The sequence below is a fragment of the Bos javanicus genome, chromosome 18 (genome assembly GCF_032452875.1).
Source record: "Bos javanicus breed banteng chromosome 18, ARS-OSU_banteng_1.0, whole genome shotgun sequence".
Classification (NCBI taxonomy): domain Eukaryota; kingdom Metazoa; phylum Chordata; class Mammalia; order Artiodactyla; family Bovidae; genus Bos; species Bos javanicus.
Window position 1 is genome coordinate 15,754,621 of NC_083885.1, and position 23,372 is coordinate 15,777,992.

The following is a 23,372-nucleotide window of genomic DNA, read 5'->3' on the forward strand; positions in this document are numbered from 1 at the left end:
ATCTATCTTTAAAAACTTCCCTCTTTAAAGGATAACTTTTCATTATGGTACTTTTCTGTATTGTTTAATTTCTTGAAAAAGACTTAAGCATGCAGGACACGAGTTATTGTCACAGTCTCAAATAAGATTTTTAAAATACAGTGCCAGTTACACACTGTAACACCATAAATTTAACCACAGTTTATACACATTTAAATATAACTGAGTATAGGATTCTCCTGACACAAGTCTGCAGAATGAATATGAACAGTGAAAAATGGGTTTATAAGCCTAATATTTTCATGTGACCATGATACTTAATTTTGATAAAAGACAAGTCAAATTTTATTAGACTTGGAGTGATCATAAACCATTAAAAGTGAATTATTCAGTTTTAACAATATATGAAAGGTTTAAAAGCCTAGCAGAGTTATCCTTTTGTTCTTACTGCTGAAAGTAAAACCAAGAATCAATGGCATCTTAAAGAAAATTACCTTCTACTTAAAATTCCACACACCCATTATGGCTGATTTGTTTTAGTAGAAACTGACCATAATATTCCAAAACAAGGCTTTTGGTAGGTAATATCTGTAATTATGCAGATGTTAAATAACTGCTTCTGATAAGAACCTCTTCAAAGTTGAAACAATTTACACCTTAAGAGCTACTTTTTCATGCACTGGTGCACACAATGAATGGAAGCACCAGAAAAAGCCAGTATTTTTTAAAATGTAATTTTTTAAGATTAAAAACACCAATGTTTGTATAAGTAACACATGCATTTGGTTTAAAAAAAAAAAAAGTGATACAAATGGGCGGGCAGTGAAACGAAAGTCTTTCTTTTACTCTTATTTCTCAGTCTCTTAGATCTTTTTCTCAGAATCAACTTTTGTTAATTTCTTGAATCTTTCCAGAGGGATTCCTCCTATGTACAAGCACATATCCATGAACTTTAGAAGACTTAAAAATAGCTTGCTTTCTCTCTAGTAAGCCTAACAACAAGTTAGTCTGAGCTTTAAAAATACACCAGCATGTAAAAATAGTAGGCTGCATAACATGAAGAAAAGAAAAGCCAGGTATTACTGAAATTCATTGTTTCCACTGTAGCTCTGCCATCAACCACAGAATCCTTTCCTGAAAGGTGCAAACACTAAATGCTTCACGCTGGTGGCCAGAGAGGGCAGTGTGTACCAACGACAAACGCAAAGGCAGAAAAGCTGCAAAACCCTTCACCATTCCAGGAGTATCAGAGATTCCGTCCTATCCAGCTCAGTTTCGTCAAGTTCTGCAGGTAAAGCTGTATAACAGATCTACGTGATTTCTCCCCAGAGGGGGCTACTCAGATAGAATGTGCTTATTATACTGAACATCCTAAGGGAATGAGGACAACGAAGCAAATTCAGATAAGGAGCACTATCACAAACCCTACTGTGCGAATGATTTATTTTGAAAAAGTAAAACAAAATCTTAATTTCCAAGGAATGGCGATGTAAATTGGGAATTACAGACAGGAAAGACTACAGAAATTAATTTTAGAGTTTTAACATTTTAATATAATGAGGAAATCATTAATGATTTATGGAGTGACTGCCAAACAAAGTCCTAGGTTACCTTTGTACAAATTATACATATACAGTGGATAGCTAAATTGCTGATATCTCAATTATAAATTTAGAAATATATGGAGTAATTTTTGCAATTAAAATTTAATGGAAATTAAACTGAATTTTCCAGTAAAACAAAATTCAAAAGTGTTAATGGGTGGGAAAAACGCAACATTTTTCACTGTACAAACATTAAGACACAATAAAAAGCGATATATAGTACCGCTAGTCAATGCCTTAACGCCTTACCTTATATTTTGAAAAAGAGAATATTTCGTAACATTACAAATACACAGCTATTCAGTTTTCAATCTAAGTCAGTAGCAGAAAAGAGAAGCCCTTTATTGGTAGTGGTGTTTTCCTCCGAGGGCCGAAAAAAAGGATTTATTCAGTTCGATTTTCAGAAACAACTTTGAATCACAATCTTAATTATCCATGTACATAAATTTTAATCTAATATTACACCTCCTGGAAAATGCAAAGCAGCTGTAGTATGTTTTGGAGCTTTGTGTACTTGGCAAGCCGACTGTTTTATTTCCCGGTACAACAAATCAGAAAGAATCAGACAGCGGCGGCAGGGTATCTGAGGTCCCGGGAAGCGCCGGGGCGCAGCCCAGAGCAGCGTCTCCGGCCCGGGCCGGGTCGCGGCGCCCGCAGTGGTGCCGCAGCCTCCGTGGCCACAGCAGGTGGGACCCGGCCGGCGGGCAAGGCCGTTTCGCCGCCCGCTACCGCGGGGCTTTTCGAACCGCTCCGCGACGCCTCAGTTGGGCTTTTTATTGTTCGCTGGGACTGACTTTCTGTTACTAATGCTGAAAAGAGCGGCCTTCGCTCCACTCACACGAACCCTACAACTTTGCAAAGCGATGTACGGAATTCCGAGGAAGAAGCGCGAGGGCACGGCTCGCAGGGCCGGCCGGGCCGCCAAGTCCCGATGCGCTTCCCGGGTCCCCCGCCAAGGCACACGCAGAGGGCTGGGAAGAAGCGCTCGGGGAACAAGTGGATCCCGGCGGGAGCGGGGATCCGCGGTCCGCTCGTGCCAGACAAAGGGGCGCGTCGGGCGCCCGGCGCCGGGCAGGGACGCGAAGAGGCCGGTCTCGCCCCCAGGGGGCGCCGTCCGCGGCCCAGGGCGCTTACCTTTGAGGACCGAGCAGAGCTGCTCCAGGGCCATGATCCCAAGAGGCCCGGCGCTTCGCGAGGGGCCGAGGCGGCGATGAGGCGGCGGCGGCTGCGGCGGCGGCAGCGGGGCGCTCACGGCTCGGCGCGGCTGCAGCCCCGCTCCGTCCCCATCGCCCGCCACCAGGTTGCTCCCCGCGGGGCAGGACTCAGGTCCTGCGGCCCGCCATGCCCGAGCCCCCCGGCGGGCTCTCGCGCTGACCCAGCCCCCCGACGGCCGCCGCCTCCTGCTTCACGGCGCTAGGTCCCATCGACCGCCTGGGAGCCCAAGAGCGCGGACGCGAGGGCCAGCACCGGCACCGGCCGCTCCGCCTGCGGCCGCAGCGCGGACCCGGGTGAAGTGCGGGGCGCTGGGATCCCAGGCTCATTTAAGCTGGGAGCGCGAGCGCCGCGTGCCGGCCGCGCTGCTAGCGCGCATGTGCCCGCCCCCCGCCCCCGCCCCCGCCCGTGTGCCCCTCGCACCCCTCCCGGCCAATCGCCAGGCGAGCCCGCCCGCGGCCTCGCACCCTGGGTGGGCGGTGCGCCCCGCGGGCCGCCGTTGGGCTGGGGGCGGGGCCAGGAGGTCTGGGGCGCCGGCGCCTCGCCCGCGCTCTGAGAGGCGGGCGCGGAGGGAGAGCTCGGCCTGTCCCCTGCCCCCGCGGGGCGCGGGGTGAGCAGATCCGAGTCCTCGAGGCCTTCCGCCTTAGGGAGGGATGGGGCTCTGCCGCCCACTGGACTCGGCAGCCCTGGCCCGCCTGCCCACCTCCGTCTGCCCTGGCAGACGGAGAGGAGGCCCTGACCCCTCAACTTCCTAGGACCTCAATTCAAGGTCAGAACTCCGCCCTCCTCAGCCCTGCTCGACTACCTGCCTCGGCGGGCGGGCGCGCACCTGGGCGAGGCTCGGGACCGAGCGAGCCTGAGGTTCTCACCTGCCTTTAGCATCAGGTGAGTTAACGTGACCAACGGTAATGTTTACTAGCAGTTACCGACCCGCTTCCCGAGTTGCCAGGCACAGCACCAAACTCTTCACGTATCAACTCTGTAATCCTCGATTCACCTCATGCGGGATGGGAAAGAGGAGGCGGGGGAGGTTAAGTTCTTTGTTCAGAGCCACACAGGGAGGGAGGCAGGGTGGTGAGCCCAACACATCTGACTACAGAAATACTCTCTTTACCACCAAGCCATGCGGATAGTGTCACTTGACTCTGCTGATAACGAAATCTCCACATTTGTAAACAGCTGCATAGTATGTGGTATTAATTCTGTTTTATTTTCTCCGTAGTGATTATCATGCTCTGAAATTACCTTGCCCATCTACTACTAATTTGTTCATCACCTGAGTCTCATTTACCGCACTATTTAAACAAGTTGCTTGTGACAGGTGCTGGGGAAACGCCCATGATTAAGGCCCTAGAGTAAAAGAATATTTATACCTGTATCTGACACATAGTAGGAACTCCATAAATATTTGTCTAACAAGTTAAAGTTAAGGACAAATTGTGGCAACTGAAACTCTTTCCTTCTATCCCTCAGAAAGTATTAACAAGGTCTACAAGTGAAAGCATATTTAACATCAGTTAATATTAAGGTAGCCCTTCACCATGTGCCATGAAAGATACATGATGTGTATATTTGGCTTCCTAAGGACAAATTACCAACAGTTAAATTGATATTGCACACAAGAACCAACTAGTAAATAAAGCATTTTAGGAGCCTTTTCCACTGATAGAATAAAGTGACTCGTTGAGAGACTAGGACAGTATTAAGATTATTAAACCTAAGTCACAGACAGTGGTGGACAAAAAGAATTAGGAGGAAGGAGCCCTCTCAGCTTCTGGAATAATGGTTCTTTTTTTTTTTTTTTTAAATGCACTTTTTCTTTTTCTTTGGCTTTGCTGGGTCTTCCTTGCGTTGCAAGGGCTCGGTAGTTGTGGCTAGCAGCCTTCTGTTACCCCTCTTCATGTGGGATCTTAGTTCCCCTGTTCCCTGACTGGGAGTCAAAAACCCGGGGCCCCTGCCAATAAAGGCAGATTCTTAACCACAGGACCATGAGGGAAGTCTTTGGAATAATGGTTCTGAATGCATAATTATTGCCTGACGAAAGAATCCATGTGTGTATGATGTCATCAGAGAATGCTTCGTGAAGGAGGTAACACACAAAGAATGAAAAGGCTGTGGATGCCAAGTGGAGAGGAGAGAGGGAAGAAGAGCTTTCACATCAGGCAAGGAGCAGCAGCAAGCATCTTTTTGGGGGCAAATGTGGTGATTGGTAGTGAAGATAAAGTTGAATATGGTGGGTTTTGTCTATGGGGATTTTACTTATTTGCTAGGTGAAGGAGTTTATACCTGACTCAGGAGGCCAGAGGGGCAGTTTTTAATAGTGCAGCAGTGGAATTCTGGAAAGATAAATCTGGCAGTTGAGTTGAAGATAAAAGGGGACAGATTAAATCAACTGTAGTTAAAACAAAGTATATACATAGTACTGTTTTATTTAGTCTAGTACCTCTTACCGGTAGTAACATTTTGGTGAAACCTAAGAAGTCTTTTGGAGAAGGCAATGGCACCCCACTCCAGTACTCTTGCCTGGAAAATCCCATGGATGGAGGAGCCTGGTAGGCTGCAGTCCATGGGGTTGCTAAGAGTTGGACAGAACTAAGCGACTTCACTTTCACTTTTCCCTTTCATGCACTGGAGAAGGAAATGGCAACCCACTCCAGTGTTCTTGCCTGGAGAATCCCAGGGACGGGGGAGCCTAGTGGGCTGCCATCTATGGGGTCGCACAGAGTCGGACATGACTGAAGCGACTTAGCAGCAGCAACAGCAGCAAGAAGTCTTTTCTGTAGTATGTTGGCTGGGGAGTAGATTCCCAAGGAATGTTTTGGGAATGTTCATTTTGTGGCTACCTATTAAGACACCTATTTTTTGGATGTAATTGTCTACAGTAGATTTTCCACAGAATGTGGTAAAGCACAGATCATAGCTGAGATTACCGTGTGACCATATGTTGACTAAATTAAAAGGAAAGCCGTTTGCATCTCTCTCAGCTGGGGAGTTCTGTTTTTGAAATATTATTTCCCCGGAAGACCACCCAGTAGCACCCAATCTGTTCCCAGATTACGTCCAGTGCCCAGGTGATTGAGAACTCTGCTTTCATTGCACCTTGCCTGATCTTTCAGGCATAGATCTAGCCTCTGAAACTCCTCAAGATCATTCCTGTAATTTACATTTTGTTTTCTCTGACCAAGTCTTCTGTAGCACTTGAATGGTGTTGTGGAGCATTGACTTACTTTAAAAATGCTGCATTTTATCTCCGTGTTTATGTACCAAACAGATTTTTATTGTCTCTCTCTATTGCTGGAGTTTGGGAGCTCTATATTTTATTAAATGATAGCGTAGAAAGGCAGGTTATGTTTAGAGATGGTTATGAACTGAATGTTTCCCTCAAAATACATGTGTTGTGGTTTGAACAGTGTGCCTGTATTGGAGATTAGGCCTCTAAGGTTAAATGAAGTCATAAGGGTGAGACTCTGACCCGATGGGATTAGTGTCTTATAAGAAGAAACAGCGGAGAGCACAGGCATGGAGGAAGTGCCAGGTGAAGACCTGATGAGAAGGCAGCAGCCTGCAAGCCCTCTTACAAGAAACCAAATTGGCTAGAGCCTTAATCAGGGATTCCAGCCTCCAGAACTGTGAGAAGATAAATGTTGCTTCAGTCACTTAATCTATAACATTTTGTTACTGCAGCCTGAGCAGACTAATACAGAGATATACCATAACTAAGGAAGATATAGGAATTGACACATAACCAAACTGATACATAGAAAATCTATTTGTAGTAAAAAAAAAAAAAAGGGGGGGGGTTGTCTTATACTGTTTTTTTGTATGTGCACATACAGTGTGCACGTATGACTACAATGATGAAATTTAGTGAAAAGCAAAATCATATAGAATCTCATTGTATGAAGAGTTCAGTATATGAAGATTTCAGTGGGGTTTTTAAAGGAAGGAAAAGAGGAAGATATTTTTTAGTTTATTGAATTAGTTGGCTTGGGTTCTCATAACTACATGTTATAGACTAGGTGACCTACACAATAGAAATTTATTTTCTCACAGTTCTGAAGGCTAGAAGTCCAATATTAGGGTACCAGTAGGGTTGGTTTCTGGTGAGACCTCTCTTCCTGGCTTGCAGACTGCAGACTTCTTGCTATGTTTTCACATAGCCACAAACTCATGTCTTTTCCTTTTCTTATAAGAATATCAGTCAGATTGTATTAAGATCCTACTCTTATAACCTCATTTAACCTTAATTACATTCTTAAAGCCCCTATCTCCAAATATAATCACATTTTGGGTTAGAGCTTCAACATAAGGATTTGGGTGGGGGGAAAGGCAGTTCAGTCCATACAGTCATAGACCAAAATTATCCCTGTGCCAATGATATTGAAGAAGGCTTATCTCCAGGGAGTCAAAACCGGGTCATGTGGTAATGATGTCACCTAAACCGTGAACTTCCAGATGTTCAAGCTGGTTTTAGAAAAGGCAGAGGAACCAGAGATCAAATTGCCAACATCTGCAGGATCGTGCAAAAAGCAAGAGAGTTCCAGAAAAACATCTATTTATGCTTTATTGACTATACCAAAGCCTTTGTGTGGATCACAATAAACTGTGGAAAATTCTTCAAGAGATGGGAATACCAGACCACCTGATCTGCCTCTTGAGAAACCTGTATGCAGGTCAGGAAGCAACAGTTAGAGCTGGACATGGAACAACAGACTGGTTCCAATTTGGAAAAGGAGTACGTCAAGGCTGTATATTGTCACCCTGCTTATTTAACTTATGCAGAGTACATCATGAGAAACTGGGCTGGAAGAAGCATAAGCTGGAATCAAAATTGCTAGGAGAAATATCAATAACCTCAGATATGCAGATGACACCACCCTTATGGCAGAAAGTGAAGAGGAACTAAAGAGCCTTTTTGATGAAAGTGAAAGAGGAGAGTGAAGAAGTTGGCCTAAAGCTCAACATTCAGAAAACGAAGATCATGGCATCTGGTTCCATCACTTCATGGGAAATAGATGGGGAAACAGTGGAAACAGTGTCAGACTTTATTTTTTTGGGCTCCAAAGTCACTGCAGATGGTGACTGCAGCCATGAAATTAAAAGATGCGTACTCCTTGGAAGGAAAGTTATGACCAACCTAGATAGCATATTCAAAAGCAGAGACATTACTTTGCCAACAAAGGTCCGTCTAGTCAAGGCTATGGTTTTTCCAGTGGTCATGTATGGATGTGAGAGTTGGACTGTGAAGAAAACTGAGTGCCGAAGAATTGATGCTTTTGAACTGTGGTGTTGGATAAGATTCTTGAGAGTCCCTTGGACTGCAAGGAGTTCCAACCAGTCCATCCTAAAGGAGATCAGTCCTCGGTGTTCATTGGAAGGACTGATGCTGAAGCTGAAACTCCAGTACTTTGGCCACCTTATGGGAAGAGTTGACTCATTGGAAAAGACCCTGATGCTGAGAGGGATTGGGGGCAGAAGGAGAAGGGGACGACAGAGGATGAGATGGCTGGATGGCATCACCGACTCGATGGACATGAGTTTGAGTGAACTCCGGGAGTTGGTGATGGACAGAGAGGCCTGGCGTGCTGTGATTCATGGGGTTGCAAAGAGTCAGACACGACTGAGCGACTGAACTGAAACTTGTTTTCAAATTTCTGCTTAGTATAATTGCAAAGCAAGAAAAATTTTAAGAAACGTTATATTCTAACAGTGCTTAAGTATTTCAACTTTATCAGGAAGATTTCTGGTCATCCATTTACTTGAGAAACTTAGGCTGTAATGATATATTTTAGAATAACATTGTTAACGTATATGTATCTTTTTCTTAAAAGCCAGAATATCATTTTGAAAGATGTTTACTTTATGTTTAATCCTCTTTACTAAAACTGAAACAAATGCAAGTCTCTTGGTACAGTAATAGGCATGTAGTGGTATCTTTCCATGGTCTTAATATTCATTTCCCTAATAGCAAATGAAGTTGAGTGTCTTTTCATGAGCTTAGTTGCTATTCATATATCTTTTTTGGGGGAAGTGTCCAAATTCTTTCTCACTTTTAAACTGGGTTATTTAGTTTTGAGAGTTCTTTTACATTTTATACATTCTGGATATGTCTGTTGTTGAATATATGATTTGCAAATATTTCCGTTGCATATGTAGCTTGTTCATTCTCTTGAAAGTGTTTTTGGCAAAGAAAATGATTTTAAATTTAGACTGTTTTCTTTTATGGATCATACTATTGGTCTTATTTCTAAGAACTCTTTGCTTACTGTAGTTCATGAAGGTATTGTTGTATGTTTTCTTCTAAAAGTTTGATAGTTTTATGTTTTGCATTTAAGGTTATAATACATTTTGAGTTAATTATTTTATGAGGTGTGAGGTTTAGGTCAAGGTTCTTTTTTTTCTTTGCATGCTATGCTATGCTATGCTATGCTAAGTCACTTCAGTCGTGTCCGACTCTGTGTGACCCCATAGACGGCAGCCACCAGGCTCCCCCGTCCCTGGGATTCTCTAGGCAAGAACACTGGAGTGGTTTGCCATTTCCTTCTCCAGTGCATGAAAGTGAAAAGTGAAAGTGAAGTCGCTCAGTCATGTCCGACTCTTAGCGACCCCATGGACTGCAGCCTACCAGGCTCCTCCATCCATGGGATTTTCCAGGCAAGAGTACTGGAGTGGGGTGCCATTGCCTTCTCCGTTTCTTTGCATACGGATGACCAGATATTCTTTTTTTTTGTTTGTTTGTTTTACATGCTGCTATATTTATTTATTTTTCTTCTTATATGATATCATACATGTTTTAATGCCATTCTCCCAAATCATCCCCCCATGCCCCTGCCACAGAGTCCAAAAGACTGTTCTATACATCTGTGTCTCTTTTGCTGTCTCACATACAGGGTGGTCGTTACCATCTTTCTAAATTCCATATATATGCGTTAGTATACTGTATTGGTGTTTTTCTTTGTGGCTGGCTTCACTCTGTATAATCGGCTCCAGTTTCATCCACCTCATTAGAACTGATTCAAATGGATTCTTTTTAAAGGCTGAGTAATACTCCATTGTGTATATGTACCACAGCTTTCTTATCTATTCATCTGCTGATGGACATCTAGGTTGCTTCCATGTCCTGGCTATTATAAACAGTGCTGCGATGAACATTGGGGTACATGTGTCTCTTTCAATTCTGGTTTCCTTGGTGTGTATGCCCAGCCAGAAACTATAAAAATCTTAGAGGTGAACATAGGCAAAACACTCTCCGACATACATCACAGCAGGATCCTCTATGACCCACCTCCCAGAATATTGGAAATAAAAGCAAAAATAAACAAATGGGACCTAATTAAAATGAAAAGCTTCTGCACAACAAAAGAAACTATAAGCAAGGTGAAAAGACAGCCTTCAGAATGGGAGAAAATAATAGCAAATGAAGCAACTGACAAACAAGTAATCTCAAAATATGCAAGCAACTCCTGCAGCTCAATTCCAGAAAAATAAACGACCCAATCAAAAAATGGACCAAAGAACTAAGTAGACATTTCTCCAAAGAAGACATACAGATGGCTAACAAACACATGAAAAGATGCTCAACATCACTCATAATCAGAGAAATGCAAATCAAAACCACAATAAGGTTAGGGTTAGGGCCATTTCACGCCAGTCAGAATGGCTGCGATCCAAAAGTCTACAAGCAATAAATGCTGGAGAGGGTGTGGAGAAAAGGGAACCCTCTTACACTGTTGGTGGGAATGCGAACTATTACAGCCACTATGGAGAAGAGTGTGGAGATTCCTTAAAAAACTGGAAATAGAACTGCCATATGACCAAATATTCTAACAGTAATGTTTATTTCAAAGACCATGTTCCACTGAACTACTTTTAAACTTTTGTCAAAGATCAAACAGCTTTATTTGTGTGGGATTATTTTTGGACTTTCTTTTTTGTTCCATTGATCTATGTGTCTGTCTTTTTGCAAGTGCCACATTATCCTGATTATTATAGCTTCATAATAAGTCTTAAAATCAGGAGTTTGACCTTCAACTTTGCCATCTTTTCCAAAATTATTTGAAACTGTTCTAGCTCCTTTACTCTTTCATATAAAGTTTATAATCATCTTATCTATGTCCAAAAAATACTGTTGGAATTTTGATAGGGATGTTGTTAAATCTATAGGTCACTTTGGGGAGTGTTGACGTCTTTACTAGGTTGGATCTTCCAGTCTATGAACGCAGTGTCTTTACTTTTATGTCTTCCTTTATTTCTTCCATCGCTCTTTCATAGATTTCAGCATATAGATCCTATGCATGCTTTGTTATACATAAGAATTTCATTTTGGGGATCTATTTTAAGTGATATTTAAAAGAATTTCAATTTCCAGTTGCTCATGGCATTTATATAGGAATATGATTGATTTTTTGTGTTGACCTCGTATCCTGCTGAACTTGCTGAATTCACTTAGTTCTAGGAGCTTGTGTGTGTGTGTGTATAGATTTTCTAGACTACTGTGTCATCTGCTAATAGGGACTGTTTTATTTCTTCCTTTCCAGTCCGTATGCCTTTTCTTTTCTTTTCTTGGCTTATTACTTTAATTAAGGTTTCTAGCACAATATGGTAAATCAACTATATTTCTTTGTTTTTTAAATTTTATTTTATTTTTAAACTTTACATAATTGTATTAGTTTTGCCAAATATCAAAATGAATCCACCACAGGTATACATGTGTTCCCCATCCTGAACCCTCCTCCCTCCTCCCTCCCCATACCATCCCTCTGGGTCGTCCCAGTGCACTAGCCCCAAGCATCCAGTATCCTGCATCGAACCTGGACTGGCAACTCGTTTCTTACATGATATTATACATGTTTCAATGCCATTCTCCCAAATCTTCCCACCCTCTCCTCTCCCATAGAGTCCATAAGACTGTTCTATACATCAGTGTCTCTTTTGCTGTCTCGTACACAGAAGACCTTATATTAAAACAGATATAAAAAAAAGATTTCCTGTATTATGGTAAAAATTATCAGTGGGAGAGGACATCCTTACCTTGTTCCTAATCTTGGAGGGAAAGCATTCAGTCTCCCACCATTAAGTATGTGTTAGCTGTAGTTTATTTTTCTTTTTTAAGTAATTCCCTTTAATAGGTTCAGGAGGTTCTATTCATAGTTTACTTAGTTTTTTAAAAAAAATTGACAGTGGATGTTAGATTTTGTCAAATTATCTTTCTGTGTCTATTGAGAGAATAAAACGGTTTTTCTGACTTAATAGTATGGTAAATTATATTGCTTTCTTCCCCTTCAAACAGTGAACTGGTTTTGCATTCTGGGATGAAAAACACTTGGTAATGATATATTATCTATTTTATGTATTTGTGCACAAAATTTGCTACTGTTTTGTTGAGGATTTTTATATTGGTGTTATGAGGGATATTGGCCTGTAGTTTTATTTTCTTATAATGTCTTTGTCTGGTTTTAGCATTAGGAAAATATTGACCTTTTAAAAAGAGTTATGAAATATTCCTTCCTCTTCTTTTTCTTCAAGATGCTGGATAGAATAGGTATTATTTCTTAGATGTTTGTAAAATTTGCCAGTGAAACCATCTGCTCCATTGAGTTTTCTTTGGTGGAAAGTTTGTTTTTAATATGAAAATTTAACTTTAAAAAATAGATATAGTGTTTATTGATTTCTGCTTACGTGTGTTTTGGTAGTTTGTATCAATGGCAGAAAGTGAAGAAGAACTAAAAAGCCTCCTGATGAGGGTAAAAGAGGAGAGTGAAAAAACTGGCTTGAAACTCAACATTCAGAAAACTAAGATCATGGCATCCAGTCCCATCACCTCATGGCAAATAGAAGGGGAAAAATTGGAAGCAGTGAAGGATTTTCTTTTCTTGGGCTCCAAAATCACTGTGGATGGTGACTGCAGCCATGAAATTAAAAGATGTTTACTCAGGGAAAGCTCTGACAAACCTAGACAGTATATTAAAATCAGACACGTCACTTTGCGAACAAAGGTCCATATAGTCAAAGCTATGATTTTTCCAGTAGTCATGTACAGATGTGAGAATTGGACCATAAAAAAGGCTGAGCATTGAAGAATTGATGCTTTCCAATTGTGGTGTTGGAGAAGACTCTTGAGAGTCCCTTGGACTTTAAGGAGATCAAGCCAGTCAGTCCTCAAGGAAATCAGGCCTGAATATTCATTAGAAGGACTGTTGCTGAAACTGAAGCTTCAGTACTTTGGCAACTTGATGCAAAGAGCTGATTCACTGGAAAAGAGCCTGATACTGGGAAGGATTGAAGGCAAAAGGAGAAAGGTGCAGCAGAGAAGTGATGGCTAGATAGCATCACCAACATTCTGGACATGAATTTGAGCAAAGTCTGGGAGGTAGTAGAGGACAGAGGAGCCTGGCATGCTACAATCTGTTGGGGTCACAATGAGTCAGTCGGTCATGACTTGTGACTGAACAACAACAAATCTTTTAAGGAATTGGTCCATTTAATCTAATTTATTGAATTCATGGGCATAGATAATTCCTCATATTTTTAAAAAAGTACGCTTTTAATGTCAGTGGAATCTGTAGTGATGTCTTCCATTTCGTTCATTATATTGGTTATTTGTGTCTATTCCTTTTTTCCCCTGGTTTGAGGTATATCAATATTGTTGATCGTTTCAAAGAGCCATCTTTTTATTGATTTCTGCTTTAATAATTTTCTTCTATCTTCTGTTTGCTTTAGATTTAATCTTTTTTTTTTAATCTAGTTAAGGTGGAAGCTTAGGTTACTGATTTTAGATCTTTTTTCTTTGTTAATATATGCATTTAATGCTATACATTTCCCTTTAAGCTCTGCCTTCTCTGTCTCCTACAAATTTTATGTTGTATTTTTATTTCGTTAAAAACTTTAAAAAATTTCCTTTGCAACTTCTTCATTAATCCCATGGTTATTTTAAAGTGCATTAATTTCTGATGTTTGAGTGTTTTCCAGGTGTCTCTTTAATTTAGTTCAGTTTTAGTCTGAGGACCTTTGTATAATTTCTGTGCTTTTAAATTTGGGGAGGTTTCTTTTATAGCCCAGATTAGTATCTCTTTTAGTGAATGTTCAGTGTGCATGTACGGCAACTCTGTATTTTGCTCTTGTTGAAGTGTTTTCTACTTCATTAGGTTAACTTGATTGGTAATGCTTTTCAGGTCATCTCTAAATTTTCTGAGTTCCTGCCTACATTTTCTATTACTCACTATAGAAGGGAATTGACATTTCCAACCTAAATTGGGGTGTGTCTCTTTCTCCTTATGTGTCTGTTTTGCTTTATATATTTATTTCATACACATTTAGGATTTCTGTGTCAAGAAGAGAGGAGTGATCTTAGTTGAGTCTACTCTCTTTAGCTAATGCAGTGCCCCAAAGGGGCTGACAGCCATCTATCGAAGGCACTCTCAGAAATTAGGATAATAAATTCTTTATTTTTGAAGGAGGATCTGGACATCATAGCACCTACCAGAGAAGTAATCAGGTTTTCTGTTTGAATCTGTTTTAGTATGTTTTCATAGGAATTGGTCTGTTTTGTTAAATTTCAAATTCATTGGTATAAAATTGTTCTTAACCTCTTCCGATTTTTAATGTATACTTTATAGTTAGATCTTCTTTATCATTTCTGATGTTTGTTATTTCTGCCTGCTTTGTTTTCCTTGACAGAGGCTCTTGGGACAGCCTATAGCCAATAACTGATGAATGTGGTGGGTATAAATGCCCAGCCTTCTTACCCTAACTTAGGACAGGTTAGGAAACAGAGGTAGGCATCCTATCTCAATACTCACTGTAGCACTGTATGAGGCATTTCACTGAGAATGCATCACAACTTGATTTCTACCTCTGCCCAGTTTTGCTTCCTTCCTTTCTTCAGTACAAGTGTTGACCAAGAGCACTCCTAATCTATTATCTGTTTTATTAGTATTTTAAAATAACTGGCTAGGTGATGCAAATAGGCTGCAAGTCGTCACAAGGGCTGGTTAACTTTAATTCACTATTTTTTGACTGTGGTAGGTCTTTTTTTAAAATTTATTTTAATTGGAGGCTAATTACTTTACAATATTGTATTGGTTTTGCCATACATCAACATTAATCTGCCACAGGTGTATGTGTTCCCCATCCTGAACCCCCTCCCACCTCCCTCCCCATACCATCCCTCTGGGTCATCCCAATTCACTATTTTTGACTGTGCTAGGTCTTCATTGCTGCGCTGGCTTTTCTCTAGTTGCGGTGAGTAGGGGCTAATCTCTAGTTGCAGTGCTTAGGCTTCTCATTGGGAAGCACTGCCCTAGAGCATGTTGGTATCAGTAATTGTGGCTCCTGGGCTGTAGTGCACAGGCTCAATAGTTGTGGCTTAGCTGCTCTGTAGCATGTGGGATCTTCCCCAACCAGGGACTGAACACATATTCCCTGCATTGGCAGACAGATTCTCTACCATTGACCTGCCAGGGAAGCTCATTAGTTCACTGTTATACTAAGGAGTTACCACTTTGCCAACAAAGGTTTGTCTAGTCAAGGCTATGGTTTTTCCTGTGGTCATGTATGGATGTGAGAGTTGGACTGTGAAGAAGGCTGAGCGCCGAAGAATTGATGCTTTTGAACTGTGGTGTTGGAGAAGACTCTTGAGAGTCCCTTGGACTGCAAGGCGATCCAGCCAGTCCATTCTGAAGATGAGCCCTGGGATTTCTTTGGAAGGAATGATGCTAAAGCTGAAACTCCAGTACTTTGGCCACCTCACGCGAAGAGTTGACTCATTGGAAAAGACTCTGATGCTGGGAGGGATTGGGGGCAGGAGGAGAAGGGGATGACAGAGGATGACATGGCTGGATGGCATCACTGACTCGATGGACGTGAGTCTGAGTGAACTCCAGGAGTTGGTGATGGACAGGGAGGCCTGGTGTGCTGCGATTCATGGGGTTGCAAAGAGTCGGACACGACTGAGCAACTGATCTGATCTGATCCTAGCTTATTTAAAATCCCATTTAAAACCCTAAAAGATGATCCTCTTAAAGTACTACATTCAATATGTCAGCGTATTTGGAAAAATCAACAATGGCCATAGGACTGGAAAAGGTCAGTTTTTATTCCAATCCCAAAGAAGGGCAATGCCGAAGAATGTTCAAACTAGTGTACAGTTGCTCTCATTTCACATGCTAGCAAGGTTATGCTCAAAATCCTTCAATCTAGGCTTCAGCAGTTCATGAACTGAGATAATTTCCAGGTGTGCAAACTGGTTTTTAAGAGGCAGAGGCACAGAGATCAAATTGCTAAGCAAGGGAATTCTAGAAAAACATCTACTTCATTGATCATGTGAAAGTCTTTGGCTGTGTGGATCACAACAAACTGTGGAAAATTCTTCAAGAGATGGGAATACCAGACCACCTTACCTGTCTCCTGAGAAATCTGTATGAGTCAAGAATCAACAGTTAGAACTGGACATGGAACAACTGACTGGTTCAAAATTGGAAAAGGACTACTGTATATTGTCACCCTGCTTATTTAACTTCTATGCAGAGTATATTATGCAAAATGCTAGGCTGGATGAATCACAAACTGGAATCAAAACTTCTGGGAGGTAATCAACAACCTCAGATCTGCAGATGATACCACTCTAATGGCAGAAAGTGAAGAGGAACTAAAGAGCCTCTTGATGAGGGTGAGAGAGGAGAGAGTGAAAAAGCTGGCTTAAAACTCAACATTCAAAAAACTAAGATCATGGCATCCAGTCCTATCACTTCATGGCAAATAGATGGGGAAAAAAGTGGAAATAGTGATAGATTTTATCTTCCTAGGCTGCAGAAAAACTGCAGATGGTGGTGACAGCCATGAAATTAGAAGATACTTGCTTCTTAGAAGGAAAGCTATGACAAACCTAGATTGTGTATTAAAAAGCAGAGACATCACTTTGCTCACAGTCTGTAGAGTCAAACCTATGGTTTGGATGTGAGAGTTGGACCATAAAGAAGGCTGAGCACCAAAGAATTGTTTTCCAATTGTGGTACTGGAGAAGTCTCTTGAGTCCCTTGAACTGCAAGGAGATCAAATCAATGAATCCTAAAGGAAGTTAACCCTGAATATTCATTGGAAGGACTGATGCTGAAGCTCCAATATTTTAGCCACCAATGCGAAGAGCCGACTCAGAAAAAACCCTGCTGTTGGGAAAGATTGAAGGCAAAAGGAGAAGGGGGTGGCAGAGGATGAGATGGTTAGGTAGCATCACTGACTCAATGCACATGAATTTGAGCGATCTCCAGGAGATAGTAGGGGACAGGGGAGCCTGGCATGCTGCAGTCCATGAGGTCACAGAGTCGGACAGGACTTAGCAGCTGAACAAAAATCATAACTTAAGCCTCAGTAATCAGGGTCTCTTGGACACATTTCAAGTTTTTGAGTTTTGAGTAGTCAGTTCTAGCTATTTGTAAAAATTAATATTTCCTGACTTTTATTCTTTAAGATCTTCTAAAGAACAAAAGGAAAAAAAAATTGAAACATGGAATAAAACTCATTTTTTTTGCAATTACTATATGAATTCACTGGACCTTTGTATAAATCTGTCTTAATTTATCTTGGTGATCTTATTTTTAGTGATATGTAAAATTATTTTTAGTTTTTCCAAAATAACTTAATCTAGTATCCTTAGTGATTTTATTTTTCTTCTATCTTGAAACATTTTGCTATTGGATTTCTCTGCTTGAAAAGGCTGTATCTTTGATGCCAGTTCATTTTTACCTTTGCTGGTTTAGTAACCATTGTCTTTAGTAGAGATGCACGTCACAGATTTATGGATATTTAATCTGAGGGTGAATCTCTAGGTATATCTAGTTGTAATAGCTTCCTACTGTATCAAGAGTAGGGAGAGTATAAAAAGTATGTTCATAAGTTATTATCTTTAATCCTGAGGCCTTCTTGGAGAAACTATTTGAGAATTAAGTTTCTGAAAATAAATAGTTTTTTTGGCTGGTAGATGGAGAAATATAAAGGGTTAGCCCAAATAAATGGTGTGTTAACAACAATGTATTTATTGTATTTGCAAGTATAGGTATGTCTTGAGGATATTATGGGTTTGGTTCCAGACCACCCCAATGAAGAGAATATCATGGTAAAGCAAGTCTCATGAACTTTTTTGGTTTCTCATTGTTTACACTATATTGCAGTCTATACAGTATAGCATTATGTAATAGCATTATGTCTTTTTAAAGACACTGTACATCCTAGGGACTTCCCTGTGGTTAAGACTCCATGTTTCCAATGCAGGGGATGAAGGTTGGACCCCTGATCAGGGAACTAAGATCCCACATACCCCATGGTGTGGCAAAAAATAAATTAAAAAAAAAAAACAGCAAAAAAGAAAAAGACAATGTACATACCTTAAGAATACAAAAAACAAACCCCAGTTATAATAGTAATGTAAAAAAAAAAACCACTGATCACAAGTCACTATAACGATAATGTAAAAATTTGTAATATTGCAAGAATTACCAAAATGTGACACAGAGACATCAAGTGAGCAAATGCTGTTGGAAAATGGCACCAATAGACTTACTCAATGCAGGGTTGCCACAAACATCCAGTTTTTAAAACAACAAAATATTTGTGAAATGCGGTAAACTGAAGCACAGTAAAAAAAAGTTTGCATGTGATTGTTATCTTCAAATGGTTATTAAGTCTTGATTACTCCTAGTTCCCCAGAGGAGGAGGATTATGTAAGTATAGGTCAGTGGAAGAGAGTCAAAATGTTAAGTTATTGTTTGTCTCTGCAATGGGAAGTGGGAGAGAAGAAAAGAACCAGCACTTTTCAAGTATCTTCTGTGCACATATTGCTACTTAAAACAGTTTTTTTAGGGTGGGTACCACTCAGTATGAAACCAGAGCTCAAAGAGGTAAAGTGATTGACTAAAAGTCACAAAATGGGAGTTAGGCTCTGAATCCTGATTAGTTTGACCTCAAAGTCTTGTGCTCTTTCCACTACACTCTTGAACAGTGTGTGTGCTGACCTTCTACACAAATATCCAAGTGTAACTTTCTTGTTGGGTTTCTGTATCTGAGGTTCTGCATCTGCAGATTCAACCAACTGTGTACTACTGCAGTACATAAGTACTGAAAAACCCACTTTTAAGAGGACTTGTGCAGTTCAAACCCATTTTGCTCAAGGGTCAGCTGTATTTAATTCAGCTGACCCTTGTGACATTTACTTGCTGTCCCTTAATGAGTGGCATTGATGTTGCATTGAAGGTTAGTATCAAGATACAGAAACAAAAAGTCACTGATTGTATTTTTGTCATTAATATTTCATTTGCCTGTAACACTATTCCTCATAGACTCTGACTGCAATGAGTTTTAAAACTCATGCTGTATCAGATAATAGATACTAAACCTACCTGTCTTTAAGGACAGTGTAAAACAGAGCCTGGCACAGTGTTATAGGCTGATGAAGGTTTAGTGAATTTAACTGGGTATTATAGTTGGGAGATGCCTGTCTAGCGTGGACCTCATAACCTCTAAGGCTTATCATGGGCCAAAGTAATTATTTACACATTCCCCAAACTACTTTGTTTCAATACAGAATATTTATTAGAAGACTTAGGTGAACAAAGCCATGCTTAGGTACATAAAGTAAACCACTTATACACACGCCATTCTCAGTAAACTGTAAGAAAAAAAAATAACACGAACAAAATTGTTTTCAAACAAGTTTTTATATTTTATATCCATCATATGTTCGTTTGCATGTTAGGAAGTTATTAGCACTGACATATAAACTTAGATGCAACTTTTTGATGAAGTTCACAGAAATTTGCATTGAAGTCTGAATGTAAATTACAGACTCTTACAAGCGTTTGAGAATAGAAATGTGATTGAAGATTTGCATTCCCAGATGTTTCAAGAAATCAAATGCTTTTCACTACCATGTGATAAGGATCTATGTTCAAATGAAAATTACTGGGGCACATTAATTCTTGAAGGGTATTATAATTTTCAGTTAATATAAGAAAGTAATAAACCTTTATATAGGGTGTCAACCATGAAGAATTTAGGCTTTCCTAAGACTATGATTTCCAAATACCTGAAAAGAAAATCCTATGAAGTCTATATATTTTGATAATTAGTTGCAGAAGTCTGTAAAAAATGATTTAAGAATAATTGTAACGACAACTACCACGTATTGAAACCTTACTCTGTGCTAGGCACCAAGCTATGTACTTTGTATACATTATCCTATCTAATGTATATTATAACTCAACTGTGTAATAGTATTAGCTCTGTTTATAAACAAGAAAACAGGCTTAAGCAGTTAGCCAAGTTCAGCAAACAGCTTGTAAATGGTGTGACCAAGAGTTTAAAGCAAGCCTGACTGTGGTTCCAAAGCCAGAGTACCCAACCACTATATTGTATGACATCAGTGAAAGACCCCTCACCTGCTATCATGAGGGTGAACGGTTAAGAACTTACCTATGATACAGTCACAGAAGTATAATTTGCATTGTTAGACTAAGAAGCAAGACTGATTCAAGTGGAACACAAAAAACCTTGCTCATTTAAATAATTTTTATTTACACGTCTTTTCCCATCATCATTATTCTAATAAGATTATAAATACATAAACACCTGAGTACATGCAACACATTCCACAAAGGGAAAAAAATGTACAGCACAAGTGAAAAAAGAACCAAACTACTGTAAACAAAGTACTTTAAAAAAAGACCTTGTAACACATTCAGGCCATATTTATTTGAACATTTTCCAATAATTACCAAGGGATGTATCATTTATCAGTAATAGTCAAAATCTCCTATTTTATTCTATAAGCCAAGTTTAGCATTTCAGTTAATCAAGTGAATAGCTGTTCCATTATGCAGTAGTAAAGGCAAGTCACATAGCATCAAAATGAAATCGATGAGCTTCTTGTCGTTTTTCTCTATCATCTGCTTTCTGAAAAAGAATTTTAGACTGGTTTATAAATGATAAGAAAATGTCAAAGACTTTCTGAAATATGAAATGGTTAATTAAAAAAGCCCTCAGCAATTAGTAGGTAAAAGTGTGATTTTATTATGCAATAATCTTATGAAATATTTTTATAGTTTAGTTATTCTATAATTAATGATCTCTTAAATTGAATTTAAAAAACCAACAAGCATTGTTCCTTAAAAGCTTAGTTTGTTATATATTATTTATTTGAAAGTAGGAGTAAACATTAGATTTTTAAGAATGGAATCAACTATTACATTTTTCCCGTTCTTAATACTGCTGAATCTAATTATATTAAAGTGCATTAATTATTTTGGGGTTAACCTATTGATTTTGCATTGGGATATTGGTTCCTTGACCAGGAATGGAACCTGTGCCCCCTGCAGTGGAAGATGGATTCTTAACTACTCGACCACTAGGTTAAGTCCCATGTACTTGGAATTTTGAGGGATTAGAAAACTCCTCAGTTTTATATCTTGCTCTCATGGAGTTTATTAAAGCCTAGAATGAAAAACATACTAAAAACATACTAAATAACTCTATTTCAGGATAAAAATTGAAAAATGTTACTAAAACATAAGCAGTAACTCTTTCAGGATAAAAGCTGAAAAATGTTACCAAAATTCTGAGAGATTACTTTTGGTTGGCATGATGAAAGGGAAAGCTTTGAAAGACAGCATTTATGGAAATTAAGAGGGACATTCACTATAAGATGGGGGAAGAGCAGGAAAATCCTGGGAAATCTGGCAGGAGCATGGGATGTATGGAAGCAACTAGTAAGAGAAAGGTTGGAAAAGTGTATGGTGGAGTCACAAGAAGACTGTACCATGAAGGCTAGGCTAATGGGTTACACATTTTAGGCAGGGGGTAGGCACCAAAGGTTTTTGAGCAGAGGAGTGACATGATTAAGACTAAAAGATGAGTAATCTGGCAGCATTGTGATAAATGGAGTGGAGGGGAGAGAATGGAATTTGGGAGGACAGGGAGGATGTAACAAGGAGTTGAACTCAACTAAATTAAAGTACTGATGTAAGGAATTCAGAAGTGGAGTCAGCTTCAGAGATTGTATGAAGGCACATACAGGAGGGCAACTGGTAAATCCTGTAGTGAGTAAGAAAGAAACTAGTTTTAAGTTGTTTGTAATCGATCTGGGTAGAAGTGTCATGGTGACAGTTGGAAGGAGGGAGCTTTAGAGAGAGATGAAGGCTGGGAAAGAATGAGGGCAGGAGGAGAAGGGAACGACAGAGGATGAGATGGCTGGATGGCATCACCGACTCAATGGACATGGGTTTGGGTGAACTCTGGGAGTTGGTGATGGACAGGGAGGCCTGGCATGCTGCGGTTCATGGGGTCACAAAGAGTCGGACACGACTGAGCGACTGAACTGAAGGCTGGGCATATCTGAGGATAGCTCATGCCATGATTTTAGATAAAACTAAAGTGGCAGGTGATTGCAGCCATGAAATTAAAAGACACTTACTCCTTGGAAGGAAAGTTATGACCAACCTAGATAGCATATTCAAAAGCAGAGACATTACTTTGTCAACAAAGGTCCGTCTAGTCAAGGCTATGGTTTTTCCAGTGGTCATGTATGGATGTGAGAGTTGGACTGTAAAGAAGCTGAGCACCGAAGAATTGATGCTTTTGAACTGTGGTGTTGAAGACTCTTGAGAGTCCCTTAGACTGCAAGGAGATCCAACCAGTCCATCCTAAAGGAGATCAGTCCTGGGTGGTCATTGGAAGGACTGATGTTGAAACTGAAACTCCAGTAGTTTGGCCACCTGATGCAAAGAACTGAGTCATTGGGAAAGATCCTGATGCTGGGAAAGATTGAGGGCAGGAGGAGAAGGGGACGACAGAGGATGAGATGGTTGGATGGCATCACTGACTCAATGGACATGGGTTTGGGTGGACTCTGGGAGTTGGTGATGGACAGGGAAGCCTGGCATGCTGGGGTTCATGGGGCCGCAAAGAGTCGGACAAGACTGAGTGACTGAAGTGCGCTGAAAGTGGCAGGGGAATGTGTATAAAGAAGAGGGCATAGGGCAGACACTGTGGCAGAAAGAACAGCCAATAGGTGAAAGAGAAGTGGTCCAAGGGGAAGAAGAACCACAGTACCACAGGAAGAGGCAGTTTACAAATATGTATTTCGATCCATTCTTGTATTTAAAACTTTAGTTTTTAGCCACTGTATCATCATTGTGAGTCTGTTTATACTGTAATCAGACCTATTGTAAAATTAATAAAATTAATTTCTTTTCCTTCATAGGTCTAGAGCTATATAATATTTCATACTATGTTCTGAAACTTCAGATGAAAGTAAATTAGGGTCACCTCTGATCTTACCTCTTCTTTTTTAAACATTTATTTTTAATTGGAGGATAATTGCTTTACAGTGTTGTGTTGGTTTCTGCCATGATCTATCTTCTTAAGTTGCAACTGAATATGTAACTTTGTTATCATTTTTTATATGGAAGGAGTGATTTTTTTGGACAGACAAACCTATGAACATTTATTAGAACAATAATATATTCTCTTTCATAGTTAAAACTGGTAACATAAAACAGATGGTAATTTTAGTTAAAAAATGATCATTATAAG

General features: G+C 40.1%; 2 protein-coding genes and 1 long non-coding RNA gene across 5 annotated transcripts in view; 1 reads left to right on the forward strand and 2 right to left on the reverse strand.

The window, feature by feature from the left end:
* NETO2 (neuropilin and tolloid like 2) overlaps positions 1-3,169 on the reverse strand; it is an 85,255-nt gene extending 82,086 nt beyond the window's left edge. The window contains exon 1 of one of the 3 annotated variants that reach the window (XM_061385928.1): positions 2,718-3,167. In XM_061385928.1, the coding sequence (XP_061241912.1) occupies positions 2,718-2,751 (34 nt within the window). In that variant the 5' untranslated portion in view covers positions 2,752-3,167. Of the gene's footprint in view, positions 1-2,717 lie in introns of all 3 variants that reach the window. The other 2 variants (XM_061385930.1, XM_061385929.1) reach the window with 2 other exon arrangements.
* A 79-nt stretch (positions 3,170-3,248) lies between these two features.
* The window catches only part of LOC133229529 (uncharacterized), an 81,527-nt gene continuing 61,403 nt past the window's right edge, over positions 3,249-23,372 (forward strand). The window contains exon 1 of the long non-coding RNA XR_009730565.1: positions 3,249-3,680. This is a non-coding gene — a long non-coding RNA (uncharacterized LOC133229529). The remainder of the gene's footprint in view (positions 3,681-23,372) is intronic.
* ITFG1 (integrin alpha FG-GAP repeat containing 1) overlaps positions 20,338-23,372 on the reverse strand; it is a 296,021-nt gene continuing 292,986 nt past the window's right edge. Inside the window, exon 18 of the mRNA XM_061385926.1 lies at positions 20,338-20,735. Coding sequence (XP_061241910.1) covers positions 20,676-20,735 — 60 coding nt within the window. The 3' untranslated portion in view covers positions 20,338-20,675. The remainder of the gene's footprint in view (positions 20,736-23,372) is intronic.